The following is a 13,212-nucleotide window of genomic DNA, read 5'->3' on the forward strand; positions in this document are numbered from 1 at the left end:
GCTTGGGCAACTAAACATTTATTAGAGTCAGTTTAATCGAAATTTCTCATTACTTAATGTAAAAAAAGATTGAAAAGGGTTTTTAAGTTTTTAATTAAAAGGAAATCAATTGAGGACAGTTCAGTTCACTGTAAAAGGAAAATGAAAACAAAGTTGTGTTATTGAGAGAAAATTCAGGGGTTTTCAATTTAAAAGTTCCTGAAACATCCTTAAACACAAATTTAAATACAAACCTGAAATAAATAGGAGCCTAGAAAGCTGTAAATGTATATATTTGGATAGGTATCATAAATTTTATTACTATACTCAACTCAAGCATAGTTTATGCGAAGAATAGCCATTTGCAAAATATAACTTTGTCAAGCAATTTCCGCATTCTGGCTCTGGAAAAAAAACGAGATTTAGGATCTGAAAAGGAGGTTAATAAAATATATAAAAGTAAATAGCTCAATTTTCATTATACGACACAACAACCGAATATTTCCTACTTAGTTAACTGTACTGAAAATACGCCTTTCCGGTAAGGGCCCGAGAAAATCCATTTTTCTTGTAAGCGCACAGAAAAATTCCATTTATGGATTCTTCATGAAATTTAGAGTTTAATAATGAAAAGCGTCCTTCATTGCATGTCCTGAAATACAGGCACTAGGATTGTACTTCAAACCACTGTTATTGCTCTTTTTGTTAGTATCACATCAATGCGTCACACTGTAATTTTCTACGTGATATTTTAATCAGTCCCTCAGAATTTTTAAAATTAAGGAGAATACTATGAGATCATTTAAATTTCACATCTAGCCAACTGTGGGATTTTATACAAGAGAAATAGAAGACAAAAAGTAGGTCGTAGCTTGATCATATGCCGCAAAATGTCGTTCAAATTAATTTTTAATAAAGGAGCCGAGTGAGGTTATGTTGCTTTATTTACTTTTATCGATATACATTCTTCAACAAAGTTCACAACTGACTTGATATGAAATTTAAATGATCTCTCTGAACTTGAAAATATTCTTTGTGTGTGCAAGATTTTCAGTGTTCAATAGGAAGCTCCGAGGTAGGTTTTTTCCTTGTAAGGTGGTTTACAAATAAATAAAATTAAGTTCTGGAGCAAGTACTTAGGTGTCTCAATTCGACATATTGCTTGTCGTTTGCAGCGTCTAATAAGAAAAAATGTCATTTTCTACACGTCCGAAATGTATTTTCCCGTGTTTATATGACTTTGCATGGAAATTGTCACGCGCGCACCAGAAAATAACATTAGGAATCGGGAAATCGGGAAAATAACATTTTCCGGGCTCGTAACGAAATGTATTATTTGAGTGAAACTGTTCAAGAATTTTAGATTGACGACTCTCTTGCTGTAAAAAAACCAAATGTGAATAAAAAATATATATAAAAATTGGCTGAAAATGAGTACTATGTCAATGGGTTTATGTTAGAGAGAAAGTAAGTAGTACCACGTGTCGCAGGGTTGGCCGAGATCGTCAGAATTCTACACTTGAACACTCAATTCCTTTGCGGGCTTGCCTCTACTTTACTTCCACTGCTGGGTTACCATCTCCCATTTGCATCTTTTTGAGAATTTTCTTTAAAATAATGAATGAATAAATCAAGCATGTTTATGGACATGCATTTGCATATGAAGAAAGGCCCCCTTAGGCTAAACGCATAATTTTTATGTTTTAGAATCATAGAAAATGTACATATAATTCATAATACAGATTGTGGTGATATTTTATGCGGAAACTCGCGATTACGCTAAACCGACTATATAACTTTTCCATGGTGACATTACATGAAACTTTTGTGCATGCAATGTATACTTTGCCGTTACAGGAAATCCAATTTAGTAAAAAGTGGCGGCAATTTATTTCGCCGCAGCATAAATCCGTAAACACGAAGATCTTGAAGACGCATGAATTGTCAATTAAAGTTCGTAATTAAATCCCAGACAAGCTGTAAAAGGAAACAAAAGGGCAAACGAGAACATCCGTTACAAAAAGCCATGTCCGATACTCGGATCCATTCAACTCGAATAAGGGCTATTAAGGAGACACAATTAAAGTAACTTTATAAATGTCGCCTCCTGAAGACGAACAATGTCCGATGAGGAAAAGGGGAGCGCGTATTATCCTTCGGGAAAGGAGGCATCTTGTGGCGTCCCGGCAACGCAACATTCATCCCGTACAATGGAGCTCTGCCTTCTTAAAGGACAAAGGATCGCAATTACCTCAGGAATAATCAAAGTCTACTTCCTAGAAGAAGATTTCTCCGAGGATTTTTCTATACGGGATTATTAGTCGGGGACACAATGTTGGAGACGAAGTTTATATTCCGCACGTGCATACAAGTCACCGGAATTAAATTTCCAAGATAACAAATTTGTTCAGCGGAACATAATACTTTGAATGAAAGACGAAGATTGGACGGGGAACGGCTACAGGTAATTATATTAATATTTATTCAGTTTTTCTGTTTTCAGGTAGGCATACGACAAGCTTTTTAGTGAGAATTAAAATTAAAAAAATACATATGAGGGTATTAGAAATCACAGTGTGTCCCTTATATTGGACACATTTTATGCCTCTGGTTTCACGATTCTCGAATAATTTTGTTTTTCTTTTTATCTAACATACATTATCTATATCGAACACAGACATTGTACTCGGGTGTTCACACTATGCGCGTTCTTGCGCGTAATATTTCATTACAAATTTAAATAGAAAAAAGATCTTCATTAGCAGCACACATTGCGTTCGACTTCGCACACTATGAGCGCTTTCGTGTGCGATACTACGTCACAAATTTAAACAGAAAAACAATCTTCGCTAGTAGCACAAATTGTGTTCGCATTTTCGCACTATGAGCATATTCGCGCGTGATACTTCATCATAATTTTTAATCAGTAAAAAGATTTTCGCTAGCAGCACACATTGCGTTTAGATTTTAATACCATGAACACCCACAAATGATTTTAAGGCATTTATTTACATTTAGAAACACGAAAGTTCTGCCGCGGTTGAGGATGCTTTACTTTGGCGTGTTGCCAAATTTTATCGGATTATATTCTTTGTAGGGCCAAATATAGGGCATTTTTTCAATTTAGGATAGAATGTACATAGTGTTATAGGCGCCCGAGCAGTAGGCTTGGCCCCATTTGAACAAACCTCATGAAACCAATCTAGAAATGTGAATTTAATATATAATAATAATTAGTGAGATATCTATTAGAATTTTAGAATAAACGCACTAAATTGAGATGTTAGAAATGGTATTATATATTATACATCAAGGGTGAAAATGACGTTTCGAGCACGACGCCGAAGGCGTCGTACTTAATTAGATATTAGCTGTCTTATTATAATTTTAAAACTCAAACTCTAGATGTAGAATAGAAAGAATTATCTGAGAAAGTCAAATTAAACCCAGTTAAGTTGAAGACATTGAGTATTTGGACAATTTCGGTTCTATTTTAAAGCTTGCCGCCCACTGTCTTCTGCTTCAATAAAAAATTGTACATATTTGCTGGAAATGTGGAGCGGCCACTACGATCCATCCCGCAGTTTAAAAGTTTTCGTGTAGTAAAAATTCCAGACCATGAAAACGTTTAGCGACAGGTGCGATATGGGTAGTTAAAACTCAAAAACTAAAGAAACATAAAATCATAAATCCACCTGATTGGCGTACTTGCGATTGACAGCTTAACTCGACAATAAATTCCAATGATAGTGCTTTAGATCTAAACGTTTCATTTCCATAAAATCGTACCGTCGCAGTTAAAATATTTTAACTGCGGTCTAATTTGATTTAATACCGACGATTGCGTGCATCCACGATCAAAAGTAGTCAATTAAGACACATCGAACAAATCGTACTGCGGCGTTCGATCGTGGGTGGCGGATTTTAACTGCAGCAGTACGATTGCATCGATTGTGTATGTCCATTTATGACAGAATCGTATAACAATCTGGTCTCTTTCATTTGAGCAACCATTTCTTATATGTCAAGTGCTCTAGATTTCTATGTATCTTTCATTTTTGACTTTGACTAATAACGTAAATTTTTGTAGTCAGAAATTTCTGTTCGATGGACAGATTCAAACATCCGGGTTGGCTAGCGAGTGGACGCTGCACATTTTCAATCGATTTGTAGGAGGGCAGCTCTATAAAATCCTTGTAAAATTAACAGGGACGCTTTAACTCATGGTTATCCTTGACTGTTAGTTATTCTTAAAAGGTGCTTGACGAAACGGTCCTTATTCAACCAATTTACTCTCAGTAAGTTTCCCAAATTTTAGAACCAAGATCCAAAATCTCAAGACATCTTCGAATTTTTAAAAACTGCCTACGCGAATTTTCGTTTTCACCCTAATAGGAAATCAGATTTTCTTAGGAAGATTTTAAGCCGTCAATTGCGCTCAAAACTTTCCAACCAATGAAGACAAAGCTTTTTAATAGCTGATAATTTTCTTCTCTATTATTTAGGTTATTATTTGTATAATGTTAATATATTATCCCTACCTTAGTAGTCAGTCAAAAAATATTGTAAATTTTAGGGGTTATTAATTTAATTGTTAAATTTCGGCAAATTATTATTATTATATTCATACACCCTATGCAGAAACCCTGAAAATATTGATATCGATTTGGAGATACTTTTCCGTAATTTTAGTTTCCTGTCTTTTAATTAATCATAAAGTTAATTGCAATAAGTGTTTTACGGTTCCCAATTAGTAGTTCTTTACTAAACTCAGCAACAAATTCCATAGAATTAAATTGAGACAGCCGCATACCTCTTTTTCCCCTTACTTTGAATGAAATGAGAAATATCCGGGACCGCTGCAACTAAAAGGTCATACTATCTAAAGGGGGGGCAATTAAAGTGGCTGAAAAGTAAGTTCCGAAGAGAGGAACGTGTATTATCCCGAGGGAAAGCCATCATGCGGCGTGCTGGGAACGGAACATTCATCTTGGACAATAGAGTTGCCTTCTTAAAGGATAAAGGATCGCAATTACTGCTGTAATAATTAAACTTTAAGTCGTCCGACTTCTTGTTATAATGACTTTAAAGCTATGCCACTTGCGAATTGTTATATAACATCCTTAAAGTTGGAAGCCCAATGAGGATACTGATAAGATTTCACCAACCTGTTCACGCCTGAGAGGTGCAGTGAAATCTTATTAAATATAAAGCTTTATTTTATGCTAACACTTTTATTGTTTAATACTTGAGTGATTGTATTGCATATATATTATGCATGTTACGAGTAGATTACTCTGAAACATGAGTATCATCAAGTTCTATTGCCTGCTGCATATGTGAGGCGTCTCGTTCGTCGCAATATTCGCATGTGCAAGTCCCCGCTACCGACAATTAGAGTCGCTTTACTACAATGAGATTCTTCATTACTTGGCAAGAGACAACCGAAGAGGATACAGAAAAAAACTGGAGAGGAGTACATTTGGAATTAACAAAACTGTGACCAGAATGTAGGATCGTCGACTGAGTCACTCACCCTATGAATGGCGATTGTAGAGACCTGAGGCAGAAGAAAGTATCTAAAATATGGGTGAGAAAGTGATGCAATTTACATAGTCTGTTCGGAAGACAAATTGCTAGAAAGCATACCCTAATGATATCTTGATGTTTTAGAGGTAGCTAAGGTCAAGGGGCTAAGCATTGATCGTCATGGTTAATGCTAATTTCCGTAAGTGCTTGTTGTGGTGATATGCATCAAGAACTCATGTTTCCTTATCTAGCAATAAAAAATATCAATCATATCATTAATTGTTAACATTATTTTAAGTACCTTGAGTATGTATGATGAGTGTATGTGAGTGCTTGAGAACGCGCCTATCTACCTCGAAAAACTTCAGAGTCTGATTAGATACGTAAAATTACAACAATAAATGAAATGTATTGTTACACTGTAAATTTAATTAATTTAGTTGGAGATTAATGGTTTCGCAGCTTTCCACTCAAGATGGATAAATTCATACTTCAAAAAATGATTTTAATGGGAGACATTCATGGGGCTCCAGATCAAACTTGTCCTTTATAGTGGTAAGAGGATCCTTCATTCATTCACCATGATCCTTTTATCATAGCATAGATGCTGTATAAAGAAATTGTTACGATTGCAGTGAGAGATTGAGTAAGGCAGCAACTCTTATTTCATTCGGAAAGATCTTCTCAAAGTTCTTGGATCCTTGACAAACCGGATGTCTTGCTTTCCTTAAGAATAATAGCACGATATGGATGGTAATGTGGATCTTTCATTGCAGTGTAGCGAGAAGAAGTTTCAAGTTATCGAGATCCAACTTTTCAAATTCGAATAAATCACTATGCACGTTGATTTCGTTGCAGAGGGTGCCTGTTTCGTTTCGATGTTGAGGCGATGAGTGTATCGCAGTGTCATATGAAAAACATAAAAATAATTTCCCGGATATGGAAATATACAAATTAACACCTCATAATCGTGAAACTTCTGATTTTTGTGGTGTTCATAAGATCCACAACAACAGCAAAATACTCTTAAGACCTATTTTCAGTAGCAAAAACTCCCCTACTTATTCACTATCTAGATTTTTGCAAGCGCGTGTCTCCGCATCGGATTATTTTGGTATTTTTGCCGAAGGTGATTCTGCAAGGGTGCAAACAAACAATTTTGAATCATCTGCACGTCGTATCGAAGGTTTCTGAGTCACGCGAAAGACGAATGTCGAGCTGCAAGTTCTGATTTGAGCTTTGAAGAGTTCAGTGGCTCGAATCCAGATCAGTGGTGTGGATAACAAATTATCTTTTTTTGTTCTATTTCGGAATAAAGCTTCACACACAAGTAGAAATAGAACCGTAATGGACTGTCGACTCTAGAGCCAGAAACGGTTGTTTGTATTGGATTCATTTTATTATAAGCCTTAATAGCGATCCAATCTTTTACTTGTTAAATATGTAGGTCCTTCAAATAACATACACGAAGAAGGCTTTTTCATGTTAAGTGAGAACAACTAGAACAGTGAGAAAATCATGCATTAGAAAATTGCACTAGATTTTGCCTTCGCTGCGCTTATTCTAGATTTGTCCCAAAAGTAGATTTTTTACTGGGTTGCTCAGTTCCAAATTAAGAGGTCTTTTTTAAAATTCGTAAACGCTGTTGCAACTTAACTTTTATACGCCAGATCGGCACATGAAAAAATCTTTTCGGAGATGGTTGGGATATACTGCATTTTAACGTTTAAAACCGTTTAATAGTTGGATGTACGTACATATATACGATATGCTCCGATGTACTCGTATATTTAATTCTTAACACAGTTCTGGCAGTAAATATGGGTCAATTGCGAAAGGTTAATAGTGAAGTTTATTTGTTTTGGTTATAGTGGATTATTGATTCCTGAGGGTTTTGCTCCTTTATGTTGACTTTGTACAGTTGACATTAAAGAACTATAATTTTAATTTATCGCAGAAAAAAGTTGAAGATATATTATTCTTAATGGTATTTTACTCGCTTTAAAAGGCAGGCATATGATTTAAAGACCTAAAAAAATGAATAGAAGTCACTTGAATATAGATATCCTGTAATATCTATAATAAAACCACAATATACTGTACAGCTTTGTGAAACAAGGTAGGCAATGAGTTGCAACTCCTACATCAGTTTTCTCAGTTTTCTGCACTAAGAAGGAACAGAGGTATTGGTTCTTCATATATTGGTAGATGTGGTCTCTTCTTCTTATGCGAGAAAGAGCAAAAAAGATCTAAAAATGTTAGAGATTTTTAATATTTTATTAGTTTTTTATTAGATATGGAAATTTCCTTTTGTCTGAGGACAAACCTTTTAAGAACTGTTCCTGATATAAAGAAAGCTTTAATGGCAACACTTTCTGTACAGCAGTTTGAACATCCTAGAAAAGGGAACCGAAACAATCTATTAATTCCAGTAGCCCCCCAGTTACGTGAAATTTCTTTCTATTTCATATTCAATTTCCTTGCCAAGACTGATTATGTTTTACTGCCATGATTACTCTATTACCTTAATCAAAACTGTGAAGCCAATTCTAAAACTATAAAATTCGATCAATCAAGCAAGACGCTTTTGTCATTTCTATGCCTTCATACGCCTTTAGTAGTTTCATAGTCTGAAAGTTATTGATTACCCCCGAGAAATCTTAAGTGCCCCAGGTGACAGGTGGGACTAAAGGACCTCAACGTGAGACCCAGTTCCGGGCCTAGACAATAATTCGATTATTAACTTCGTCTTGAATTTACCTTGAGGGGACTAAATTATCACGACCAACTCATTTGAAAGTCGAGTTATTGTCATATTTTTGGTCTTCTCAGCTACATAGCAATCAGGACAAAGTTCGACTTAATCCCCGTCGAGTAGAGCGGTTAAACCGAATACAGGCGAGCGCCATTCCGAATGTAATGTCAGATGGAATTCCTAATCCGGAACATAATACTCCCGTTAACCCTCACCTTTAGTAAAATTGTTTGGGAGCGCTCTAATAATTACTTGTGACCCGAAACTGAAAATTATGTTACAAAAGGGCCATCCTAAAACGAAGACTAATAACGTTGAACAAAGCTCGGATTAAGGTTTTGAGGTAGAGAAAGCATTTGGTTTAGGGGTAGCTGGAAGCCAGTCTGGATGCAATTTTAATTAGATCCAGATGAGCCTGATTTGTGAGGTTTTTACAACGGTTCTTTTCCCTTGGATCTTGATATTTGCACAATTTGCACTCAATTTTCTGCTTCATTTAACTGAAAGGCAAAGCCGGAACACTTCGATTTTGAATTATTTTACACAGTGAAAGCTCTCGAATATCCGAGAGTCGAAGGGTGATTTGTCACTTACGCTTTTCTTCTCATATGATTTTTCCTGCGAAATTGTTCAAAGCTCTTTTACTTCCAAAGTCAGAAGTCAAGTTTTATTGAGCAATACTGCTTGGAAATAATAATTTTCTAAAGGCCCTCTTAAAGGTATGAGACTCTTCTTTTTTAAAACTCAGATTGAAGTGCCACCAAGGGCGAAGGTATCAAAATGCGGCCCTCTCGGGCTTAAAACTTGATTGTGTTGGGCCTTTTGTTTGAAAGTTTCAAAAACTCTTGCGAGTTTGACTAATTTCAGATATCATCCAGGTAATCTTTTCCAGCACAAGTAATATTAAATCTGGAATCCCAGTAAAGAAATCTGAAAAAACCTCTAATTTAGATACAACAACAAATGGAGATTTTAAGCTACGTAGTAGTAAATGCTAAAAAATCCAATTATTTCAGGTAGAAAGTATTGTAAATCTTCTATTCAAATTCGACAGTGACTCATAACACATTTCTCTGTTCTTCAGAGATAAATACGAAATAATGCCATAAATACATAAACGCGTTTCCATGGCCCTTCAGCATTGATATGATGATAATAGCATTCAGAGCTTTTCACCCCCTTAACAATGCCCTTTTCCTTAGAGTCGCAGATAAGACTGTGCCCGGAAGGGTGTCGTTGATTAGCCCATAGGGCTCAACTCCCCTAATGCAAATAGACTGACGGGGTGTGAAACGAGGCCTAATTTTTAATGCACTATACGGGATTAGAATTAGCTTTGATGGATTTGTTTTGGGGGATGACGTAATTGATCATGCCTTCAAGGCACATTGGAGATTATGTTAAGGGTATTTATTGCAAAAAAATCTTAAGGCTGACAAGTGTCTTTCAAGCATTCTATTTTTTCTTAAGCAACAAACCGGAATGAAAAATGTTCTTTTCGTCCCCATCGAAGTAAATTGTTTTCTCGACTTTCCGCATTTTTTCGTTACAGGCTCGTGTCAAGCCAACATCAAAGTTGATCCGGCCACATTGCCAACATTCCTCACATCCAGTCAAGTCTTTAAAGTAAAAGACGGGGACAGAGTCGTCCTGCCCTGCGAAGTGACAAATCCTGGTAAGTGAATAATGGCCCTTTATTCTTGCAAAAACATACATTTTGCTTTTGCAGCCAGGAGTTCCGCTTTTCCTAAAAAAGCGCATTAAACGTACAAGTAATACTTCAATGTCTAGCTGAAATATATATATTATAAATATATATATACTATATATATATCGAAGGACAAATATTAGTCCAATGTGAAATCTTTAAAAAAGTGCATCCCTAGACAAAAGGTCAGGTATAGAATGAGGCAAGCGGGGTCGGTCATTTATCACAATATATCACGACTTGGAACTATTTAAAAGGAATAAAAGATACTGTCCAAAGGCAATTTAACGAAATTCAGGCTCTGCAATAGAGCAAGCAATAAGATTTCAATCAAACGGCAATGAATGGTTTCGGGATGCACGAGGAATATAAACTTGGTTTTTAAGTGTTTGCTGGTAAAACATTCCGAAGGCGAATTTCTTGGGGGAGAAATTTGAAATGCCAAGTTGTCTGAAGAACGGACAGTAAATCGTTTATTTTAGTTTGTTATTCATGGCTGAGTAGCATTAAGTGAGTAATGGCAACCTTTTTGATTTAGGAAAGGGAGGCCTAGACAATCGGCAGAGAAAGAAAGTTTAATAAAACTCCGAAGATCACGAAGCATTGAAACATAAAGAACGCTGAACAAGCAGTAAAAAATTGAGAGCGGTAAGGAATGATGAAGAAGAAGCGCATACAGGGACACCACGGTGAAAGATAATTGTGACTCAATGGAAAAAGGATGATCACACTAAGTGACCTCTCTTAAAAATAGAAAGTTCATAAAGAATTAGGAAATAAAGATGTACGAGTGCAGCGACTAAAGTCCAATTAACGAATATGAAATATAGATCTCAAGAAGGAGAAAATAATTGCTCAAGACTAACAAAAATAAAAACCCCTTGACGAATATCAGTGTTCATCAGAGTCAGTCTTTCAGTATCAGTCACATATCAATCAAACTGATATTCAAAATATTAGTCACCCTAATCAGGGAGCAATCTTCACGTTATTTTCAGCATTCGAAAGGGACGTCGAGACGGTCTGACGAAGCAGTCATGATACACCAAGTAAACAAATTGTTCACTGAAGTTGATCCCAGTTTTCACTTCTTTCTAATGCTGACTCAACTGCCCTTTAATAATTATTCCCTCGTTATTATTGTTTCGATTATTCCGAACTAGGGATTAATTTTTGAGTTGCCCTTTGAAGCTTAAGGGCTTTATCTATCCCCAAGGGCTTTTAATCTCAATGAAAACTCGAAGTTGACTCTCTCCTTTATTCACCTCGGTAATATCTGTCATATGCCGAATACGTAAAGAAATGAAAATAAAATATTTTCGTAAAATTAGATCGAAGAGGGATGTTATTCGAGAGTTTAAAATCAATTCGCTCTTCGAGGCCCCGTATTGGTTGACTTGCTTCATTCTCCGAGCCGAGCGGAAAACCTATTTTCCGCTACTATAAGTATATTTCCTTTAACCGCGGAAAACGAATAAAGCTGAAAGGAATGTTTAAAATTTCGGCTGTGCGTCGAATGTTGAAATTACATTCTTATCGCCGCGTCGGTGTCGGCTCAAGGAAATCTATTGTGAGGTATAAATTCAAGGGCCAAATTATGTCTATGACAGACTAGCGCTTCAATATTGCATCTCTCTATGGCTTCTCATATATCTCCTTCACTTCCTGTGTTTAAGGATTTTCAATATTTCCAGGTCCTTACGTGTTAGCCTGGAAGAAAGGGATAGCGGTGCTATCTGCAGGCTCAGTTAAAGTGTCTCCTGATCCCAGGGTGCAGCTAATCAACGGCTTCAACTTGGAAATCCGAGAGGTGGGCCAACAAGACGCTGGCGACTACGTCTGCCAAATCGGCACCCTTGAACCCAGGGAAATCACCCACACCTTGGAGGTCCTGGGTAAGCCTCTAAACCTCTTTAATACCAACGACCTGCCTATGGGACATAAAGCGAAATTCGACCCTGTTTACTCGGTCGTATCGTAAGGGCAAATTAACTGTAATAACGTTTTGAATCGGTAAGAGGCGGCTCTATCTATGATATTAGCGCAACTTTGGCTCTCAAAAGACAGCTCGAGAGGCTTTGACGTTGTTCATCGAGGTGTGATATTGTCGTCCTGATTCTCTGGAGATTTAAATCCGCTCAACTGCAACGCATTAGAGATTTGCCGCATGCATGGAGAAACAAAGCCAGCCCTCCTGAATGGCGTAGGTAGATCTTGAATTAAGCCCGCGTTTCGGCGACTGGAAAATTAATTGTGAATTAATAGTTTGAATGCTGAAATCGGATCTTTTATGTCTATTTTCAAGCCGATGAGTGGACATACGGTCAGTCTATCGAAATAGCACAGTCAGACAACGAAACGTTTCTCAAAATTATTTCTAACCGTTTACGCGATGTAAATCGCGGTTTTCTTGTGACGATTTTGTATTTCTAATTATTTTGTTATGCTCGCCCCAGGCTTTCAGGATCAACTTGACTATTTTCTTCGTTTCTTCATTTCAAAAATTGGTCAAATTAAGCTACTTAAATGTAAACTAAATTAATCAATTTTAATTAGAAATTACAATTATTGTGTATTCTCTCAGTTGGCAGAGGAGGCGGTATCCTTTTCGCTCCTCAGCCCATCCCCTCTACAAAATGGCTCGATCTGGTGAGAAATTATTTAAAAATCTCTTTCTGAAGCTGGGAAAGTGCGTTTGTTTCATGTTCCCCTTCTTTTACAGAGCACGAATCCTAAAATTTGTCTCACAGAGAATAAATCTTCAGTTCAATTAAAATCAGACTCGCTTCCGGTCAAACCAAAAGTAATGTGAAATTCCAGATTGTCCTGAAAAAAAAACAATGGTGTTTCGTACAAAGCTACATTTGCATTCACGTCGTCAGTCTAATTTAAATTTACATTGTCATATATTATTTTGGACTTTAATTGTAGTTTTCATGTTATCAAATGCAGTTCCTCTTGGCCTCGGTTTCTTTATTATTTATGTCGGCAGTTCAGTATTCATTCTCCGTATTTATGGAATTTTCCGCACTGAAATCTATTGGTGTAGGTGGTACTGTTTGGGCCCTTATCAAAGGTCAACATTTACTATTTGTTAAATTTTTGCTAAAGGCGATTTTCATGTCATAACCTGCATCCCTCCCTGCCTTCCTTTTCAATTCAACTTAAATATTATGGTGGTTATGTATACACTCCATTAAGGACACATCTCTCATCGAAACTCGTTGACGTAGAAGATTAA

General features: G+C 36.4%; 1 protein-coding gene across 1 annotated transcript in view; it reads left to right on the forward strand.

The window, feature by feature from the left end:
• LOC136415232 (limbic system-associated membrane protein-like) overlaps window positions 1-13,212 on the forward strand; it is a 50,503-nt gene that overhangs the window by 24,161 nt on the left and 13,130 nt on the right. Inside the window, exons 3-4 of the mRNA XM_066399720.1 lie at window positions 9,816-9,938; window positions 11,666-11,866. Coding sequence (XP_066255817.1) covers window positions 9,816-9,938; window positions 11,666-11,866 — 324 coding nt within the window. The remainder of the gene's footprint in view (window positions 1-9,815; window positions 9,939-11,665; window positions 11,867-13,212) is intronic.

Source organism: Euwallacea similis, chromosome 19, assembly GCF_039881205.1.
Source record: "Euwallacea similis isolate ESF13 chromosome 19, ESF131.1, whole genome shotgun sequence".
Taxonomy (NCBI): Eukaryota; Metazoa; Arthropoda; class Insecta; order Coleoptera; family Curculionidae; genus Euwallacea; species Euwallacea similis.